General features: G+C 40.5%; 2 protein-coding genes across 2 annotated transcripts in view; one reads left to right on the top strand and one right to left on the bottom strand.

Moving 5' to 3' along the window:
• The window catches only part of ctnna2 (catenin (cadherin-associated protein), alpha 2), a 275903-nt gene that overhangs the window by 89471 nt on the left and 163268 nt on the right, over positions 1-23164 (bottom strand). The gene's annotated exons all lie outside the window — the stretch shown is intronic.
• On the top strand, positions 19664-21241 carry lrrtm1 (leucine rich repeat transmembrane neuronal 1; the record flags this gene model as incomplete). Its single annotated transcript, XM_079159732.1, has 1 exon — positions 19664-21241. The coding sequence occupies one exon, from the start codon at positions 19664-19666 to the stop codon at positions 21239-21241; it is 1578 nt and encodes a 525-aa protein (XP_079015858.1).

Raw genomic sequence — 23164 nt, forward strand, 5'->3', positions numbered from 1 at the left:
CTATACGACTTTCTTCTTTATTAATGAGGTCTAATGAAAGCGATAATGACCGAAGGCAGTGGCTCTCAATCCTTGTCCTTGGGACTCCGGGAACACCACATGTAACTCATTATCCTTTATGTTTTACAAATTGTACACATCAGTTGCAATATTGAGGAGGGCACAAAGAATGCTTATCCAGCCTATTTCATAGAAACAGAGTTGAAACACATTTTTCACGAGGATTCTTAAATTTAAGCATATTTTATAATGCCTTTGAAAAGCAAACCATCTAAAATCAGGTCAACAATAATTTAACTGAACATACTCTGCAATAACTATTAATTAAATGAGTATTTCATAATTCATTAGCAATGGTATTAAAGAGAAAAGAAAAGCTTTGATTTATTACGTATTATTGAAAGCAGCACACACAAACACGCACATATACGTATATATCTATATATACTCTCAAATCTATTAAAATTCTGCAGCGGGAGAGCAAATGAGTATCCTGAGCTCCTGTATGGAGCCTCAGGACAGCCTGCGCACCCCCCCCCCCCCCCCCCCCCCACACACACACACACACACACACCATGTGTGCTTATACGAGGGCTTTGTGACTCTTCTCCCCTCACATTGTTGCCCATAGTATCTATAACAGCGCTGTTTGAGCCAGGCAGTCTCCTGTAAGTTAGAGGAAATGCAGCCGAGAACGGCGCTGCCTGAGGAGGAGCCGGAGTGCCTTCTGGCACTAGGTCTCTTATGCTTAATGGCTGATGCCTTTTGCTTACTCCTCTCATTACACTGGCTCGTGTTTAGACTGCGGGCCTGTCACTGGCTATTAGCATCTGTGGTCAAGCAGGCTGTGGATGAGCCAAAGCATCTGGCTTATCACCAAGCACATCGTAAGTACGAAATGAGAAATTTGTTTAGGATGGATTAAACACAAAATGAAGGAGTGTGCATGGATAAAGGGTTAATTGAGATCGATGCAACACAATAACAAAATCGGGGGGAATAGAAATTAGCACTACTGAACTGATTTGTATATACAGTATAGTAATTACCCAAAATGTTGTATCAGCTACTTGCATGCTGATAAGGCAAGATTGTTGCCATACCTGCATATACTTGCATATATTTTTTTTTAAATAACTTTTTTGGGGGATTTTTGCATTTATTTGAGATGACAGTAATGAATGACAGGATATATGCAGAGAGCAAATAGATGACATGCAGCAAATGTCCTGAGCCAGAAAAGAACTGGGAACATTGCATTGGCCCACATCTCAGACCCCAAAGAACATGGGGAAGCCCCTTTATTCTGCATATGTTAACATAACATTACCATCAGACTTTGGCTGGGGGTTGGAGGCAATCTAAAATACCCAATGGACCTTTTCTTTATCAAACATTTAGTGATGAAAACTGGATACGATAGTTTCTTATATAACACTGAAAAGTACACGTGTGAAGATCTATCTGGACATACGAAAAGAGAAAAGTGAGGGCAGAAAGAGGAAGCACGACAAGAAACTGCAGCAGTGACAGAGGCCGTGGTAAGAACTGCTAAAAAATAAAAGAAACAAAGACAGACGTAAAGAAAAAGACATCTGGTTTTCTTGTCACTGTGCCCTTTGTTTGATTGCCGGACATAAACAGATCATTTTCAAGAAGTATTATACTGGAATGATTGAATGCATTTGAGGATCACAAGTGTTGATGCAGAGACAAATAATGCTAAATGTAGAATGCTAAATGTTCCTTGTATAATTGAGTAATCTGCCATATTCTGAACCAGCTTTTGAGATTTTCAGACAGAAGGTTCTCGAAAATTCAGACAGTATACAGCCTTTTGACACAGAGGGAGGTTACAGACACCATAAAGACTTTATTATCCATCTCCCTTAGTCAGAGACATCAGGAGGCTGTAAACTATCAACTCCGTATTTCAGTTTTTTATTGAAAAGTAAAGGTATGTCAGTGACTGAAACTTGTAGTGTTAGTACTGGAATATAACAAGGGTGTTTGAGGGCTCTGAAGTCCACAAAATACTCAAACCATCCCTCAAAGATGTACACAAGGTGTTAGATACTGAATTATCACTGTATATGGCGTCTAAACTTATATGAATAATGGTTGGTCTACTTGAAAAGACACTTTCCTGCTACACAATTAGTCTGAGATCCAAGTCATCAAAAGAGTTCAAACGGTTTGAAAATGCCAGCCCTGAACATACAATGTGAAATGTCTCAAAGGTAAGAAATTGTGCTCTGGTTAATTTACGGATCCTTACATGTTTCATGTGTTCCTGAAAAGCCCAAATGTACGCAGTTACATGCAATGAGACGTCACGCAGTCATGCAGGGGTTTAAGAATAGAAGCCTGAAGAGACGGGGGAGCGTTAAATATGAAGTGTGTTAGGTTGTAAGTCAAGGTTTTCGGTGCATAGTTTCAGGAGAATAGGAAAAGGAGTGAGGGGAAATGTCTGGTTATCAGACAGAAAGAGAGAGAGCAGGGGATAAAAAAAAAAAAAAGTCTCGTCCTGCAGAAGCAGTATGGGGAGGTAGAGCAATGCTGCCTGCAGCCTCCCTGAACTGAATAGCAAGTAGTTTGCGAGGGAGGGACTGAAGGAAGGGCAGCAGGAGAGAAGAGAAGCGAGGGAGGGAGATGCTGAGAATAGGTTAGAGAGGGTGAGAAAATAAGAGAGTGGTGTGATATCTGTGAGAGCAGAAATGTGTCGAAGAGAAGAAAAAAAAAACGAGTCAATGGGGTGAGAAGAAAGTTTGAGTATCATTGATGTACTTTTGTTTCACCGCAGAGCTGAAAAACGTCAATGTATCACGCGACTACTTGCCTACACATGCATACACAAACATGACTTGTCAGTCTGTGGGTACTTGGTGCTGTTTTTGTTTTTGAGAAGAGCGACGCTTCAATACAAGTCAAATGCAACAGAACGGCTAGAGACTCTGAAACACGGGCTGCTGTAGGTCAATCCAATTCAAAGACCTGTTCCTAATACCAGGAGACATAATCCCATTTCATCATCATGTTCTCTTCCCTGCATTGCATCATTTCTGTAGTGGATCAGTCCAGACAATGACAAGTTTCGAATTGTGGGATTTTCGTATGCTAGACAATGGACACAAAATAGACATTAATGTTGACTGTGAGGGTCGAAGCCTCAGGTACTTCACATTCCGCGGGTGTCCGTGCCAAACCCCCTCAACTATGTATACCGCCATGATGTTTCAATCAATATCCTATATGTCATACTGCTGTTAACCCCAATTATTGTGGATGTCATGTCAATACAGATGTGCTCAATGACAGCATAACAGTATTCACAATGTATGACTACGTGCTACAAAACAGAGGGAATGTGTAACACACAATTCAACTAAAATACCTCCACAAGCATTTATGCAGCATACAGCAGTGGGAGATAAGAGTCACATTTGGGCAATTCTATGATCATTTCTGTCTTTTTTTTAAATTTGTGGTGCGATGCACACTTTAATCAAAAATGTGTCAAAGGTACATTTTATGCAAATGTCATTATGAGGACCTACATTGAAATAAACTTTACGAGTGAATTCAAGCCAGAAATGTGAATGGTAAAAATGTGCGGAGGCAGAAAAACAAGGGAACAGACTGACTTGTTGTGTCTAGACATCATCTACACTCACACTTGCCTCAAGCTCCATCCCTTCTTGCCCGATGGTCTCTTTCCACTCATTGCTCGCAACTGTCAAAACTACCCCTATGTGACCTCTTAACTATACAGCGCAGCACAGTATTACAGTAGCTCCAGAAACCTGACTGACAAGAAAACAAGTCTTTCAGATGCTGACATATTTTGGTACCGTTCCATCTGTCACACACTGCTTCTCAAAAAAGGAGATGTAATGTGGACGTGTGGGGAGATGTGGAAAACCATGTTATCTAGACACTGACACCAGTGGTTTAACTTGGTTCACCGCACAGGCACACAAAATGAATAGACTCAAATTAAACAAAACATATGACCAGCAAACGAGTTTCCAGAGCTGGCAGGCCTTTGCTCTAAATGTGAAGGTGGTAGTTGTCATTGATAGCGAGGGCCATAAAGAAGGATATGCATGGTTTTGTAAACTGGGATAATGATGACTCAAGCTGCTCTCCTGGGTGGGTTGCTGTGTGTAGGTAGCTGTAATCAGGGATTAGGGTGTTTTGGGAAAAGGATAAAAAATGCCCTCAAGTCTGACAGCAAAAAGTAGCCAGCATAGGATCAAATGAAAACACGTGAATGATAGCATGATAACAATAACATGCCTACCGCCTATTGCGGCTGAGCCCACCGTAGAGACAGCCGCAGTGGAACAAAACAGATACACTGTACAGTGCGAGACAGTCTCCTGCTGTAATGATCCAGGGTGCACACAACTTCAAAGACTGCTGGAGCTGGCTGAACTGGTGAAATGATTATGTCTCCCACTATCCTTTCATGTGGGCTTTATCAGTCCAGCCACGCTGCAGCACAAGCCACTAACAGAGTTGTTGCTGCTATTAGTTACGAGGAATGAGGAACAGTAAAGCCACAGAATATCTGAACATGATGTAAGTGCACTGCGTGAGGATGGATTAGGGGATAGGACTTACTGTCATGGTGGGTGTTTGGAATTGATGTCTTTTCAAAGGACATCTATTCTCTTCCTTAAGCTGACTTATACGATGTATTCCTACAATGGTCACTGCTGTTTGAGTCCAACCAATATTTTCAGGGAATGACATGTAGACATCACCCTTGAAAATATTGTCGTTTATCAAACCGTCTTGGAAAACAGCACAGATTCAAGCACTAGGAGAGACATATGAAGCTCTCTGCGTCTGATTTATGGAACTGTGGTGCGGCATCTAAATGAGCACTGATTTGATCACAGACTGATGAATTGATTCAGCTGTGGAAACAAGGACATGCTGCACCAGTCCGGCATTTACATACCACAGACCCTAATTTATGTGTGTGTTTGGCAACCCTTTGCCTGTTAAATGGGATGTCTGGTGCTACAAAATGTCCATAATACTATATGGCAAAGGGGAAATAGCAAAAGATCTGCCATGGTTGCTGAGATTCACCAGAGAGTTCCATCATCTGTTCTGCTCCATAAAGACATTTCAAGTGCTTCCATAAAGACTGAATAAATCTCCATATTTGAATCATGTTTTCAATGCAAAATACAATTGCTGTATAATACTAAATAATATATTTTAAGACCTATATGGCATAAAACTTTGATGTGCTATGAATGCACATCGCTGTCCAAGTGCAACACATTTGCAATGGGTGTACACAATTAGATGAACACTAAATGCAATCGCCAACAATAGGCCTGCAATGCCTCTGTGAATGCCTCTGTAATGTTCATTTATTTTTGTTGAGTTCTGTGTCTGTGTCCATGAGTGGCAATTTAAGGTGTTGTTTTGGATGACATTAATTGTAAAAGTGTCCACATCGCTGCATACATCTCCTGAATAAACATCTTTTTATTAGTTTTAATTAGAAATTAGTGTTCTCCAAGCAAAGGTGCGGGCTATGAGAACAAATGCGACTGATAACTGCTGAGTGTCGAAGGAACATAAACAGGCAGTATATGTATATCATACATACAGGTAAAGTATAATGAGGGCTTTTCTATCCAGAAAATAAAAACATAATGATAAATATAAAAGAGCCAAAAGGACATGCAAGTTAAAACTTTTTAATAAAAATTCAGTGAAGCGCTGGAAAACATTGGCCATTGTAATACCACTGTGTGATGTGGCAATAACAGTTAGGTTAGTCCAGGAGCAGAGTAGCAGGAACTTGAGGGGATCACAAGGAGGGTGAAGTGTGCCCCTGGGCTTGCCGGCCTTATTTTCAAGGCTGTGACAGGGTCAGGTCTCTGCTGAGGGTTATCGTCTTTATTATGCATGGCCCATCTGGTCGACGAAGCTCTGGTGTAGGTGGGCAGCTGAACAGACAGTAGCTGATAGAAGAATGACATGATGAATAATGTCGATTCTTCACAACTTTAATAGAGTGATGCCAATAGATAATGTAACCAGTGCTTTGTCACTCAGGATAAAAAAGATTGGGATTATAAAACAACCCTTGCGACCCCCAAAGAATGCAATCCACATTACAAACCAAGCTTAGAAGTATCTGGGCAGTTGAGGGACTGAAACGGTGAAATGTGTCCGTAGGGTCTTTCTTCCTTTCTTTCATTGTAATGTAATGTCTTATTCATACTTTATGTTTGTAATTTTGTAAAATTTTAATATTATATAGGTGGAGGCTTCAAATAAGCCCAGTTGGCTTTCTGCCTCCTCCTGCACTGTGATATTCATTTATCTCTGTTATGTTTGTTTGTTTTGAATTTCATTGTTTGAATTGTGCAAATAAATAAAAATAAAAAATAAAAAATAAGGGTTGGACAGAACATTGATATCGGGGGGAGAAAAAACAGTTCAGTGATGGTTTTGTAATTTTTTCAAGGCGAGCATGACATAAAGTAGCTGGAGAATGAAATCATTGCTCTGAATTGAAGGCTCTTTTTCTCCATATCATTTTCAAGACAGTGCAGGGGTTCGGCAGTTTGTCATCCAGTTCATGACTTCGTAAACAAAAGGTGTTTTAAGCAGGCTCTAGATTTCTAGGTTTGAAATGAATGGGGTGGAGAGAGTAAATTATGCACAAACGTTTCTAGGCAGTTAAGACACTGAGCAAAATGCACACATATGCACACACGCACAAAGACGGCAAGAGAGGAGGTGAGGCTGGGAATTTTTCTCTCGTCAGAGGAATTAGCCGCCATTGTCTGCTGCCAGAGACAGTACGCTGCATTTTAATCAAGGGTGCAGTTTTAAATCCAGTGGGCTTATGATGTGATAACAATTGTGTGTTGTTTTTTTTCCCCACTTCTGCTGTGCAGGGCTTGGGGATGCGTCATCACACCACATTGCAGAGATCTGCCATACTTGGGTATCTAGCTATCTCTGCATTGTGCCAGAGGTCAATCTACAGTTTGTTATGATATAACACTTATTTTGGTTGTAACTTCAGCCACTATAGAGCTAAACAAGGTGGTCAGTTTCATGTCATGGTTCGCAAATTTGATACACTGAGGGACACTGAAAGGTGGCATTTTGTCTGTATGTGTAATGTATGTCCATGTGTATTGTTGACTGTATAGGGAGTACAAACAAAAAAGTTTTTTTTAGTGATTGTATCAGCCTGAAAGCTAAATCCACCCTTATTTCTGTCAGTTTTAGAACTTTGTCGGTTTGTGCATTGCACATTTTCAATGAAAGATCTACAGCTCAGTGTAACCAAAAACAGCACTGGTGTAATTTGCTCCATATGCACAGTAGACAAACACCACCTGCCAACAACTATGACACACTAGCCACTGAAATACCCAGAGGGCATTGCAGCGGGATGTAAATTCCAAAGCCCAAATTCGAATTTGCCAGTAAAATAATCTGCATGACAGATGTAAACCAACTGGTACCAAGCACGTTTTTTCTGTGTTTATTATGAATACTGTGATCTGCAAATGAAAAGCTCAAAAGACAAAACATTCCCCTACACTTATTTTGCGCTGTGGCACAATGGCTCAGGGGCTGGAGTTAGGATGTCCTCCATTTGATCAGCGCACACCTGCAGACATGCATGTTAGGCAAGGCAAAGCAATGGCCTGAGCACTGGAGCTGAAGACCCCATGGGGAATAATAAAGGACAACTCTCACAACCCCTTTAGTCACTGTGAAGAGGTGTCTCTGTGCTTCCCTCTGTAAACACAGATGGCAAACCAACATTGTATTGAATTCTAGGTGTGCCAGGTATGTGTGCATTGCACTGACATATAGACAAAGATAGTTGTGCTCTACATTTATAAATGTCTTAAAATAATACTAATTATACATTATTCACAAGCTCTAAAAGCTTGCCATCTACTGTGTTACAGCGCAGTCTTTGTGCAGTCCTGTTACTCTATGTAGACATGACAAATTGATTTGTAAGACAATCACCTTAGATGCTACTTGGACTGAATGCAGCAGCAGACACATAAAACACAGTTCTTGTTTCCACTTACTATAGCATTTAGTTCCCTTTTACTCAAAGGTTTTTGAATGATTTCCCTTTTATACAGGGTTTAAATGTTTAATCTATTATGGGAATGGAGTAAAGAGTGAGGTCTGTACTTTATCTTTTTCATTTTAATCAACAATTCCCCTCAAGAGACAGCTCGGGAGAGAGAAACACCAGCAATTAATTTGTCCTACAAAAGATTGTCCGTGTAGCCGGAGCCTGATATAGCATATGCCTCTGTGCCACACAACTTCACTGTCAACCTAAACCAATTAAAAAACATGGAAGAGCCAAACTGTTACACCAGGTGACATATTCCTTTCACACAACAAGTGTATTCTACTCAGAAACAACTCTGCAACAACGACTGCATTCCCGATCTCTTAGCTTGTCGTCGGGCAGACACGGCGCTTGGGGCGCACGGCTCTTGTGTTTACACTGCTTTGCTAGTTTGACGAGCTGGGAGGAATGACACCTTACTGGTACAAAATAGTACCCTACACCTCCGGCTTTGGAACAAACATGTCTGAGGATGTTTATCAAACGTGTTTGTGCATATGAAGAGAGAGGTAGATATAAAGTCGTATTACAAGATATGATATTTAGCAGACCTGGGTCACCTCCTGAAATGGATGTAATGAATTTCAGCATGAAATTCATCCATCCATCGTCGTCATGTTTTCCAACACCATGCAACTAGTTATTACTATCAAGGTGAGACATGAGTAAAAGAGAAAGGGAGCTCCAGCGTACGCCACCACCTGTGGCTCTGCCACGAGATGAGCAGCAGGGAGGTACTTTGCATCAGCCTTTATGAAAGACCTTTTCTCTTATCATCATTTTTCAAAGATCACTCCTCTTGATATAAACAGTATTAACTGCTGCTGGCAAATGCATGGACCTTTTCTGCATGGCGATTCCTGTATATGAATGTCCGTCACAAAAAGTACAATGGCGAGTATATTTACATAATCAGCAGTTGATCAGAGGGTCATTGTATATGCTATTTGTGGCTGATTGACAGAGTAATGCAGACTTGTTAGCAACATTACTGGCTGAATCAATCTTTGCTTGAAGGAAAGCGAAAACACAGTGTCTAGGACACAATTACTGCATGTGTATTGCTAACCAATACAGTTGTATTTGCTTGTAACACAATTAATCTCATTACAATTCAAGGTTCAAGATGTCGGACATAATTCGTCAAATGTGAAACAGCCCTTTCGTGTATTACAAGGTTCATCTGTCCTTTGTACTGCTCTCTAATAGCATTTTATTCTAACCTCTAAGCCAGGGTTCTTACCTTACCTTGCAGTAGGGGCACAAGGGATAAATGCTAAAGTAATTTCAGTACAAATTTACAAGTGTTTCAGCCTTTTGCATCAGAGACTCCTCTGTTTGCTGTATTTTGCTCTGCTTCATCCCAACATGAGAGAGGCTAGTGGACACATGAAGGATGTAGAGGATTGTTTGGCTCTGGATGAGGCAACATGCCAGGGTAGTCAGGGCCATCAAAAGTGGGGGCATGCTGCTCCAGAGAGCTGGGTTTTGAAAATGGGCTTGGTGGCTCTCAGTGGGATTTCTGCGTCATCTGACAGCAGAACAAAGTTCCTTTGGCAGACAAGAGAAGAGTCACAGGCACTGTTTGATGTAGTCTTTAAAGCCAAACACATTAGAGCCCGAACATAAAGAAGCATTAAGAAAAAAGGTTAAACTATGTAATTCAATTATATAGTGTATATGGAAAACCCCCACACATCAAACCCCGCAGATCTGGGTGAAAAACCGGTTGTCGCACTAGTCATGGTGGCGGGTGAGGAATTCTAATCTTGTTTATGTATAAAGGCATGTCTAACACAAAGTGTAACTGCTGTTTGCAGTGACATGGCAAGATCTCTCTTTCTCTCTGTGCGTCTCTCTCACACACACACACACACACACACACACACACACACACACACACACACACACACACACACACACACACAGACCTTGCTGTGGACATAGCAGGAAGAGATTTAGACCCATCCACTGTTGAGTCTCTTCCAATAAGCTATCCAACACACAGACTCTTGATAATTACCAGAGGTGTAGCCAGAAGTTTAATTGGGATTTGCTCTGTTGGGGGGTCTCTATGGTTACGATAGGGGTTCCTTGAAATCCGTGAACCCGTTATTTTAGTATTGAGTAAAAAGAAAATACTTCGCAACTGCTATCACCTTTATTGACTAGAAACTATAACAAAATTATGAAATGTATTTATATCAACAGTAGTGGAATGTAATTGACTACATTTACTCAGATACTCTACTTACGTAGACTACAGCTTTGAAGTAGCCTAATTGTAGTATTGTAGTAGTATTTCCACGTAATGCTACTCAATTACATTTACTTAACATCCATAGTCAAACAAATCAAAGAAATGTTTCTAAAACCCGAACCGACATTGAGAACATGTTCATGACTGCATAATACAAGACTACTTACTACTGGTGTATTTTGGGCAATTTGTTTACATGTCTTTGTCTTCTTGACAATGTGCTTTGTACGTCTTACTAACAAGTATAGAGTATTTAACTTGCCCCACTCATCTGTCTACATAGATATTTACTGATCCTGTCTGTCATTCATTTATCAGTCATTTCTGCAGCACATATCTGTTGTTTACATCTACATGCTCGCTTAACACTTTTCTATCTTTTCCCTTTTCCACCACCATCCCTTTTTCTTGCTTTTTTGTATTTTCTGCACATATCTAAATGTTTACTCGGTAGATACTTTATCAGGAACACATGCTAGTCAATGCAACAAGCAAGGTCCCTCAAATAGCAAACCATGTCTCTGTAGCCTAGGGGAGACAGGGTTCAGAGGCCCAGTCGCTCTCTAACCAAACATTACAATGGGGATGATTGCCAGTGACACACTTGGAGGTTTCAGCATCTCAGATGCAGCAATCCACCTGGAATGCTTGTATACTACAGTGCGTACAATGTTGAAAAGAAGGACAACAGGGAGGCCACAAGTGCACCAAGCAGCTTGGTGCATCTGGGGTATGGAAGGGAGCATTACTGAAGGCACAAGCAATTTATCAAACCTTGAACTAAGATGCATAGAATAAGAGCAAAAGGCTTTAGTGGACACATGATCACTGAAACAGGGCAATGCAATCTTGAGTAATACTAAATGCCATTGGGTGTAAAGAAGAGTTATCAAGTCATATGTGAGTTTTAAGAAATAATAATAATAACAAAATCATTTCTGATTGTTTTAGTAAAAACTGTTATGTACTATGTAATTCTACAAATATATAGTGTGTATCTTAAAATGCCTGTGTGGTTTAGAACATGTCAGCCACTTGAAATACCGAAAGCAGAGGACAGCTCAACAGTATGCAGTAGCAATATGGACACTGTGATTGTCAAACTGTATGCCAAGCCCGGACACCATGGTTTTTGGGGAGTTTTCTGAAGTAGCAATGTCTTTTATCCAACAAACACTAAAGGCTTTTTGCAGTTCAAACTAAAAGAAAAAAATCCAGCATCAAAGAAGGTGAAGAGGGGAAAACAGCTGAAGGGGTCTTGGATATAAAGGATGGCATCAAATATAAAGCAGGGGGTAAAAAGAAACAGCACACACGTTTAGTTAAAGTTATAAACATTTTGTGGCCAGATTGTGTTCAATAAAGAAAGTTGAAAACTGTTTTATGATGGCTGTCCAATTTACACAATGCAGCGCATTATTGTTTGTGGTGGGAGAGAAACATAAAACTAGCAGCAATTTAAGATCATGTTGCTTCCAAAAGCCACCCCCAGATTTATTGGTACACTGTTTATTTCATACCAACGATGATACACACCGTCTTTCCTTTACCCATTTTGGCCTTTTCAGACACATTCTGTGTTGGTTTTTTTTCTTCTCTCTTGATAAATACAGTATGTATGCACATCCTAATGTTCACATCATCATGGCAAACGTATCAGAGCTTTGCCAGGCTTACCATCCATCTTGCTCTATAAATCCTCCATCCATACATCAAGCCAAACTCTCACCCACCTGTAAAGCCTCAAACATGGGAAAATCACGAGGATACGCTTGACTTTTCTGTTTGAGCAGTCGACCGCGTTTACCGAAGCAAACTTTGTATCTCATAATACACGCTTCAATGAGTTGTAACCCATAGTGATAGACATGTTCCCCCTGTCACATGCTTCAGTGAACATTATGATGGTATGTTTTCCTGTTTGGTTTACCGTAGTTGCAGTTACTGTAGTATAACCCTCTTTTAAATTCATAGGAAGATGGAGATCTCTTTTGTCTACCGTGAAGGAAACCCAGGAGGAACACTAACACAAACCTTCACTGGGTTACTGTCTTCACATTTTTGATTTACTGTAGTTGAATTAGGACTATGATGGTAATAATTAAAAATGCCCATGGCTATCTACAATGATCTTTGAGTACATTTCCTCCACTACTAAATTCATCCTAAAATGCTGATTATATAATGGGATTATGTCATCTAAAGTACCAGAGAAGATAGAAAATAAGCACTAAAACTGAAATGAATAAGTGCAACGTTAACTCTCTGTCCACTTGTGACCCTTTTAAACTGAGAGAAACCTCCATCTGCTGGAGGGCACACTCAATTGCAGATGCAGAATCATCTCTTGCTGTTTCCTCACCACACCACTTACAGCCACTCCATGGCGTAAGTGTCTGCACCGACCCCCACCAGAGTCCTTTCTCAGCTGCCCATCAAAATTATCTCTGCAGCGGGCCAATTAGTCATCATCTGCCGTCTTTTTTTGGGCTCACACAGTCAGGCGTTCTCTGATCTCAATAAATGATTTGAATAATGGGCCTGTAGTCACAGATGCTGGTCATTTTAGTCATTTTTGATCCCTCAAATCAATTCAGTATGCTGACATTACAACACAACCTCTAACCATTGTATCATAAAACCTTTCCAAGACAATCAAAAAAGATATCTTTAAATGTCACATGTTTGATTACACATGCAACAAAAGCAGCACAGCGAGACCAACATTGTCACAAACTGAACTGATCCATGGCTGCTTGTCTTCTGAAAGTCAGTCAGATGTAGATCAACATGTTGAGTGTGCTGAGCAATGTTTTTTTTTCCCCCTAAAACAATATAAGGAGTAGTCAGATGGAAAGCCAGTGAGGGTCCATGTTCTTGTTTTTAGTTTAGTACATTTTTTGCTCAAATGTAGTGCTTGACTTTACATAATTGAAACATTATTGTTTCAGTATTGATCACACGCTAAGGGCTTAACAGCTTGGCTGGATAACAAAATATAATTATTATTATCTGCTAAACAACACACAGATTAAAAGCTTCATGCTTACCTTATTTTCAATAGAGATAATTAGTCATAATGTCACATTTGAAATACTTAAATTAAAAAAAGTCATTCAGAGTCATGTGATTAGTCCGAGTGCCCGCGAGCTAGACATTTATTTTTGCATGGAGTGTGTGACGCTTTGTGTATTGCAAAAATTCCACCACTTGTTTCCACTATGGGCACTAGAGAACACATGCAAATGCATTATGTTGCTCTATATAAAGTGTAGAACATATCATGTAAATCGGATGCGGTTTGTCACATTATGCTGATTTCCTGTTGCCAGTAGGTGGCACTATGACTCTGAATTGGCTTGTAGACATCCTCAGGCCATGACTGTTATCAAGAATGTCGAGTTTTGTCTAGATTTGACCAAGTCCAGTGGAGTTACAAGGTCTTTAGATTATACAGACCAAATTTGAAACGACCCAATTAATACCATTGAGGAGTTCGTTAAGTCTACGTGTGATACATGTGCCTACGAAATTTGGTACATCTAGCTCAATTGACTGCAAGAGCTGCTTTGTCAACATTTTGTAAGGGGCACTATTCCAAGAAGCACAACATTTAGAACTTTAAATGTGTGACAAAGTTTGGATACTTTTGGAGCACGTCTTTGTTTTTCATGGAGAAAAATGCGTTGCCACGGCAAAAAAAACTTTCATGGGCTGGCATTGTGAGTGGATCCGATTTAGTATAGAGACCATAACTTCCTGTTTCCAACAGGCCTGGAGTTTTGGGAAACATTTTGGAAAAGATCTGACCATGTGGAATCGATATATTTGTTCATGGCGAAGGATTGAAATTCACCATCCTTTCACATTGAACGTTGAACGAATTCTTACAATCTTGACAATGAAGCATGAGCAAGGTCTTAAGGCTGTTCTGACACGATTTGAGATGGATCTGATCAATCTGTGAGGAGTGAGATGTAAAGGTATACCACCTAGGATTTCCCGTTGCCACTAGGTGATGCTATGAATATAATGTAAAATTGTCAAGTAGATGTCTTCAGTGTCGGAGTGTTATTGAGCATGAAGAAATTGTAGCAGATTAGACAATGTATGGCCAAGTTACAACAACTTCCTGTTTCATTGCAAATGGTGCTTTTTTTTGCTGAAGCGCCACAGATACATAGTTTCATGTATTGTTTATCTTTTGATACATTTTCTTTGCAAACGTCTTAAGATTATACTGACCAAATTTGAAATAAATCGGGTCAAATCTCAAGGAGGTGTTCTTTATTAAAGTACAGTGCCTTGAAACGGTCAAAAAACGACATAACATTTGAAATGGCCAACTTCCTGATGGGTATACCTCCAAGACGTACGTCTCACCATGTTACATATACCTACCCAATTTCATACAGCTAGCTGATACGTAATGTCGGGGCTACTCAAAAGGGCGTGCTATCGAGCCATTTTCTCGACACCCATATCAGACGGCTATTTTTGAAATAACTGACTCGTGTGCCAAATTTCAAGAGTTGAACAGTAGCCCAAGCACTTATTTTGTTGCACTCAAAGACATAAGAGAATAATAATCATTGGAAGAACAATAGGACAATAGGTCCTCCTTCGTCGGTGCTCGGGCTCTAAATATGTATATATACATATAAAAAATAAGGAAACAACCGTTCCCTCCATTTCACACACAAAGCCACAGCTACTTGCTGAAGGTAACGAATATACTGGACTATTTTGTTGACAACTTGGTTTATTGTTTGTTTGATATGAAAAATGATAAATTACCTCCAAACATAAACCCTGAACTGAAAGCTGATGATTTATGCTAACAGGAAAAATAATGAAGGTTACTCAAAGGTAACACTCTAAAAAATAAATCCATATCCTTATCAGCCATCAATTGGAAATATTGCTGAATCTGTTTATATGACTGTGTTCATGTGAGTGGATCAGTAGGCATGTGTGTTTCACCCACAAATACACCGACACACACTTTCACTCACACTTGTGCTGACCTTAACTTCAAAGCAGAGAGCCAAAGCTCTTAAAGTCTTAAAACTGATGGTCTGGATACTCTCATCTCCTGTTCGCTGTGTCAAGTCATTATAGTGCACCAAGTCATTAGCTGATGGTGTAGTCATCCATTACAGCTAAGAGGGAATATAGCAAAGGTGAAGCAGTGAGGATTCCAACTTTAAGATGTCCAGATCATGTGAAGGACAAGTGTCCTTTCTTTTTCTTTGGTGCTAAATATATCTTTGTCACTGTTCACTGAATACTTCATTGTTACTTCATTGTTTAACCACCAGACACAGAAACAGCTTCTTTCCACTGGCTGTCACTCTGATGGACAATTAATCAGACATATTGCATCTTCATTTGCACTATTACCACCTTTCTGCACTAATATCCCAAATCCATTGTCCATTGTCATTGTCGTTGTTCTTTATGCTCATATCTATTATTTGATATATATTTATATTGTACATAGTACTTAAATGTTAAATATTTATGCTGAGTTTCTCTGTTAATGTCCTTGTTTTTATATTTCTCTTGTTTATTGTATATTCTATGTATGTATGTACGTACGATGAGAGCGATGTGTAACCGGAGTCAAATTCCACGTATGCGCATGCATACATGGCCAATAAAGCTGATTCTGATTCTGATTTATGGTGGAATTCAAATATTGGATCAGATCTGGAGACAGTACAGTTTCAGGTAACATTCACTTATTAAAAGAAAAAAGTTAATGTCCATCCAAGCGTGTATAAATATTAAAGGTTTGACTTGTCCATGAACTTCAAATGATTTCTCTTAGAAACAGAACCTCACGGTTGTATTCCTCCGCCAAACAGTAACGTCTGAACGTCCAAAATCCCGTCACACAATAGGTCACAGTGACTTTTGACCACCAAACTCTAGTCAGTTAAGAACCTTGAATGCAAGTGGACATGTGTGCCAATTTCAAAAAGATTCCCTCAAGGCGTTCCTGAGCAATGGAGGCATAAAAATGGAAATCAATTAACAGTGTATCAACCAAGTATACATTGGAATAAATGTGGTTTCCACAAAGTGGCTATAAGTGTATTGGCTATCAGTTATTTTACTGTCAAGTAAACATTAAGCATTTTTTGTTGTGAGTATTGTGAAGTCCCGAGTGGTGAATGTAGCATTAAGCTGTTGAGTGGCAGAAAGGCTCAGAACAAGGTACAGGGTCGTTTGGCAAATGCAAATAAGTATAATGGGCTCCAAATACCTTTGGAAACATGAACATATTTCTGATGTGAAGAAAAGAAAGAAAGCGTTTGGCAATACTTTAGCATGTGTGATTCCGCTCCGAATTAGTTGCTCATGCAATCCAACAAGATATCTGCACGTGTTTTCAGTGATTAAAATACAGTCAACCACAGAAAACATATATAAATATATATCTACACCGGATATTAGCAACTATTTGTTATTTTTTTCAATAAAGCTAAGTTAGATAAACAGCTTAAATGTTGGTGCCTGTGGTGATGTTGCAGTAATGAGTTATACCACCGGGTGGGGATTGTTTTAGTCTGATGAAATGCCGTCTAATCTTCTACCCAGCATTTCGAGGCTAACTCTCCTGATTTAGTACTTGATATATCTTACTCTTACATACACATATGACTGAACAGCTGAGCCTGGACAAGATATGGTTGTACAGTAAAATAATGTAGAATTTTTGGAAAGCCCTTTCTCAGTTAAACAGCTATTCTACAGTGAATGGTAACGGCATACTACCAGGTCCAACAAATACAACCACATTACAGTAAACGCAAGCAGACAAACATCTGTTAAAACATGACACAAACCCTGGGCTTTTGCCTTCACTTGGTTTAGCCCAAGTGCAACCTGAGTTTTACAAAACCCCAGTTCCGAAGTAGAGGGAATGATGCATCCGGTTCTTATATTACACCAGTCGTGTAAAGCATCTTTGAGTATCTTTGTATACATTTTGTTCAGACTGAGTTTTGATAATTCTAAAATCTGTTAAAAAACTAAAAGAAAAACAACCAAATGAACAAGGAGGCCTGATGTCAAAGTTATTACATCTGTCAGTAAAAATGCATCAGAGAGGAAAAAAAGGTCAGATGCTACGAACCTTGGCTGATATGAGGAATGTAAGGTGCTGTCACAGCTCATTGTTCTTGCAAATTAATGGGAAAACGATGACAAGGTTAGGGGTGATTCCATAAAAAAGCAAAGCAAGGCGAGAGCGGACCTTGAGAGAAGAATATTTATCAGTTAATGCTAATATTATGTGGCAAGCAATTACATCTGTATTCAGAATGGATAGCTTAGTCATAATTGACAATGGCATTAAATGCCAGGCTACAGGACAGTTTGATCAAATGAAGAACGTCATCCTCCAGTCATGACTCACTATATTCTAGCCAACAATCTGGAGACATAGATAGCCTTTTACAGAAAGTCATATCTAAATTCCAAAGTTATAAAATGATGAGTACATGCAAATTGTATCAACATTAATGACATTAATATATTTCGTGTGTTGTGTGGATATGGTTGTGATCATGCGGGAGAATATGGTGATTCCTAATTATATTATTTCTTCTTTTTTTATTTTTCTATATGTGCAATCATCTGATTTTTTTATATACATGCAAATTATTCTCTGTGTTATTGGTGGAACTAATACATGACAGCCTTTTGTTCATTGGGTGAATGTTTTTTGCAACTCTGAAATCAGAAAAACTGCTTTATCATAGCAACGTCGAAGGAGGCAGACGTTATATGGCCCAATTCATTACAGTCAGTGAAGGAGGGAGGGAGAGAGGGAAGGAGGGGGAGAGAGAGAGAGAGGGGGGGGGGGGGGTCATTAAAGCTACTGGTTTAAGCCCATCCCATTCTGAATATGTAAATGTCTCAGGCACAGAGAAAAACACAGCAAGAGAAAAGCGAGGAGGGAAGAGGAGAGAGAGAGAGAGAGAGAGAGAGAGGAAGAGGAGGGGAACAGCATGAAAAAGCTAGTGAGCGATCAAGGGAAAGAGAGCAAGAGAGTGAGGGAAAGAGAGCGAGCACTCTGAATTGTGAGTGGCTTACGACACTCAGTGAACAGAAGGTGCTTCTGCATGCGCTGTCAGTGCACTGCTCTGCTGCAAGGGATTGTGTACTCCTTTGCGTACCACATTTACCGTCCCTGCCTGCCTGCTAGCACCAGCCTTCAGCAGCCTCTTCCAGCCGGCTGAGAAAACACCGGGAGAGCGAGGGAGTGAGCGATAACTGCGAGCCACGGGGGATGCAAGCGGCTTCGAAACCAAGATGAGCCACTGAGATGACAAGGAATACTGTTACAAAAGACAACAGTGAACATGGTTCACCTCTTTAAATCCTTTCTTTTTTTTTTTTTTTCCTGCATTCGTCACTGAAAGCATGATCACCCGCTTGAATGGATTTAAACCTTACAAGGCAGTGATTGCTTCTAGAGATGGACGTTAATATGTGTTGACAGATCTGCTGAAACTTAAGCAGGAAGGGGAGGAGAAAAAGAGCGAGACAGATATTTAAAAAGATTTTTCCTTGGTCTTTTTTTTTTTTTTTCTTTCTGTGGACTCTTCTTCCCTCTGATCATTGCAGCAGAGGACTGCGGAGGAGCAAAAGAGACAGAGCTCATGTATGCAGACAGGGGAACTTGCACTTCCTACCATCTAGCTGAAAGCTACTTGGATTCCTTCTCTTTCTGGCTCTTTCACTTGAGGAGAACTAAGACATTGTAAGCCTGCCAAGGATCTGGTGTCCACTGAAAAGAGAGAAGGGAGGGGGGGGTGGGTGGAAAGAATTTGTACCACAGTGGGGTCTTTTTTAGATTCGCACATAATTAGTGTCGGGGCACAAAGGGAGACGCTGAATGGAGATTGTCAGCTTTTGGATAGGGGTGAGTAGGAATCTTTTCAAATAAGATCGATCAATGAGGACAATTTTTTTTTTTCATCCCCTCGACTCTCCACCCACTGCTTGATACCTGACATAAGCAAGGAGACTTGCCCTCTATGCTTTTGCATTCTTCGACAAAGATTCCTTTGGTTGACAAAGTAAATGAAGTATAATATCGCTGTCTACAGCTAGAATACAAAATTGCAACGAAACAGAATATTCAATTGAGTAAATATGATGTGATCGCTGCAAAAACAATATCCAGAGTGGTTCAATGGACATTTTCTCAGAGACATCTCTGGATATTTATGCTAATGGATTTCCTTCTAATTGGACTGTACTTAAAGTGGCCACTGAAGAAGCCCCCTGGGTTGCTACTGTGTTTATTGGGGATTTTTCTAAGAACGGTTCCCTTGGTAGAGGGGGTTTGTCCAAGGCTGTGCCGCTGCGACAGCAAGCTGCTGTACTGCGAGGGGCTCAACCTCACAGACATTCCCCGCAATCTGAGCAGCGCCATGGGCCTGTCCATGAGAGAGAACAACTTGACCGAGCTGCGTGAAGGCCAACTGGTTGGTCTGTCACAGCTCACCTGGCTCTACCTAGATCACAATAACATTGACATTGTGGAGGAGGGTGCATTTGACAGGCTGAGACGGGTGAAGGAGTTAGACCTCAGCAGCAACCGGATTGACAGTCTGCCAAATGGCACCTTTAGGCCCCTCCCAAACCTGCGTATCCTGGACCTCTCATACAACAGGCTGCAGGCACTAGAGCCTGACCTGTTCCACGGCCTTAGAAAGCTCACCAATTTGCATTTGCGCTACAATGTTTTAAAATTTGTGCCAGTGCGGATTTTTCAAGACTGCCGGAGCATGCAGTTTCTGGACTTGGGATACAACCAACTGCAGAGCCTCGCGAGAAACTCCTTCGCTGGCCTCTTCAAGTTGACTGAGTTGCATCTTGAGCACAACGAGCTGGTTAAAGTCAACCTGGCCCACTTCCCCCGCCTCATCTCCTTACGTACACTGTACATGCACAACAATCGTGCCACTGTTGTTGTCAATACACTGGACTGGACTTGGCACTTTTTAGAGAAGATCGACCTCTCCGCCAATGAAATAGAGTACATGGAACCACATGTTTTTGAGAGCGCACCCAACCTCAAGGTGCTGATGCTAGATTCCAATCGGTTGACCTCTGTGGCCCAGCGCATCCTGGATTCTTGGTCATCTCTGGACAGCATTACCCTGGCAGGGAATGACTGGGAGTGCAGTCGTAACGTGTGTGCTTTGGCCTCTTGGCTGAGTGCCTTCCGAGGCCAGCGTGACAATTCCCTGCTGTGTTCAAGCCCCGACACCGCACAGGGTGAGGACGTGTTGGATGCTGTATATGCGTTTCAGCTCTGTGAGGATCCCCCGATGGAGGTAACTACAGCAGGCCTGTACGCCTCTACAAGGGATCTGGCCCAGGGTGGTTCTGTTTTCCTTGGCCCATTTACCCCTAACCCTTATGAGGGCGAGGGTAGCGAAGTGGTCACCAGTTCTTTCACCGTCACAGTGGGCCATGATGACCTGGAGAGCACCATGCAGATCCACAAGGTGGTGACTGGCACCATGGCACTCATCTTTTCCTTCCTCATCATTGTGCTCATGCTGTATGTGGCATGGAAGTGCTTTCCTGCAGGAATAAGACAACTGAGGCAGTGCTTCAGCAGTCAGCGCCGTAAGCAGAAGCAAAAGCAAAGCATGCAGCAGATGGCTGCCATTTCTACACCGGAGTACTATGTTGACTATAAACCTAACCACATTGAGGGAGCTCTGGTAATCATCAATGAATATGGCTCTTGCACTTGCCAACAGCAACCTTCTCGGGAATGTGAGGTGTGACCATGCTTTGTGAATACGTCTTTACCTGTGATTATCTGGAAATACAGTAAATCCCTTTTTGGATACACTTGGGAGGGGAATATTGTGGGACAGGAGGAATTAATGGATCTTTACTGACTCTTTTTACACAGCATCTCACTGTGATGTGGAGGAGTGTGCTTTATGCGGCTGACTATTTTGCAGTGGATTTACTGCTACTGCTATCTACTGCATATTTGTGGCCACCGGGCATAATGGCCACCTGACTCTTGGACCTGTTGATGTTCTACAGTAAACCAGAGAGGAATACATTGTGGGCACAGAGGCTTTTCTCTCATGGGTGGATATTTGAGCTTTAATGTGTCTTTCTACTTCAGGACATTTAATTATTGTTTGAAAAGAAGCTGGGGACACACAAAAGATGAAAAAAGAAAAAAAAAAGAAACCATTTGTATTATGGTAAACACAATATTTGACGAGCATTTAAAATATATAAAAAAATGTTTAAGTTGGATTAAAAATGTAAAATAAAAGTCTGTGTAAAATATGTTAAAAAAAAGAACTGCAAGTGTGGATAAAAAGTTATAAAAGATAATCTATTTCTTTTGTAAACTACAAAAAAATGTTTAAATAAATGAATTGCTATTCACAGTAAAGTCATTTGTACGTGAGAAGCCAGTCAGAAAGGATGGATGACAATAGACGCAGTCTTTACGCTAATGGACAGGAGAGATATGTCTCTGCAGTGTATCCAACCAAAAAAATGAAGTAAGGAAAAAAGGGGGGCAGAGGGATATCTGCATCTCATCTCCAATGTAAAATCCATGGTCTTTTAGATCTCTTCTCTGTTTTAACTCTCATATTTGTTGTTTTATCATTCGATGTGTTGGCTCGCTATCAGTGTAGTTTATTTAACCCTTCACATTGCCTATCTGAGAACAGATTCAACTGATCTATCACATTTCAATTGGCAAGCATATTTCCATATTATTACATCACTATCTGTGCACCATCCAAGTAAAGAAAGCAGAGTGTCAAAGATCTAAAGCTATGCCTCTTATTGCCTCTCACTCTTTGGATTTCACAGAGGAGCGATGCCTCCTTTCACCGAATCAAGCACACTAAAGGCAACAATCATCAAAACCATGCAAACTTAAATCAAAATACAATTTCCAATTGTATCACAATCATTGAAGAAATTATCCAGCAGCTTAAAAGAAGATTTGCACATACAATGTTTTTCACTGTGTTTTCATGTGATGTAAAATGTTTGTTGAATACAAGGTCATTCTGAGGTGTATATATATCCTTCTTCCTCTGGTGTTCATTGTGTAAATTAGTGCACTGACAGATGTTGTGTTTCCTGGGTTCTTTAACATGAACAGTATGTTGTGTGAGAAGGGGGGGAAGTGAGAGGGAGACGGAGGATCACAACTACTGCGGAAAGAGGGAACAGACTGCTCTCTAGTGTGCATTTTCTCATACTGTGGCTGCATTTTACCTATTGTGCACCATACTCTGCAAACCTCCACAGCTAAGGAAACATCAATATACTGAATTTGCAGCGGCTTTTCTGAAAAAAAAATTCAATGCATCAATCTGCATCATTTTTGTGTTATTTTGCGATAAATTAAGATAATGTTTACAACTTGTAAGTCAGCAGGAATAAAAATGTTTAAGAAATCACTGACAATCATTACATAATTAGTTCCCGTTAAGAGTAAAAAGTTATTTTCAAAGTTATCAGCAACATTGTACGTGTAGTTGGTGTTCTGGTGTTCTTTGAACAATATGCAACAAAGGGTCAGAAGAGGTAAGAATCGGTTGGGTTAGAGAACGTTTGGTGAGTTCTAAAATGGTGGAACGTGTGGATGACACGGAGCGTGGTAGAAGAAGTGCAAATGTCCCTCGGGCAAGTGTCTGACATTTCTTTTTTTTTAATGT

This window comes from Pholis gunnellus (genome assembly GCF_910591455.1).
Source record: "Pholis gunnellus genome assembly, chromosome: 5".
In the NCBI taxonomy this organism is placed as follows: Eukaryota; Metazoa; Chordata; class Actinopteri; order Perciformes; family Pholidae; genus Pholis; species Pholis gunnellus.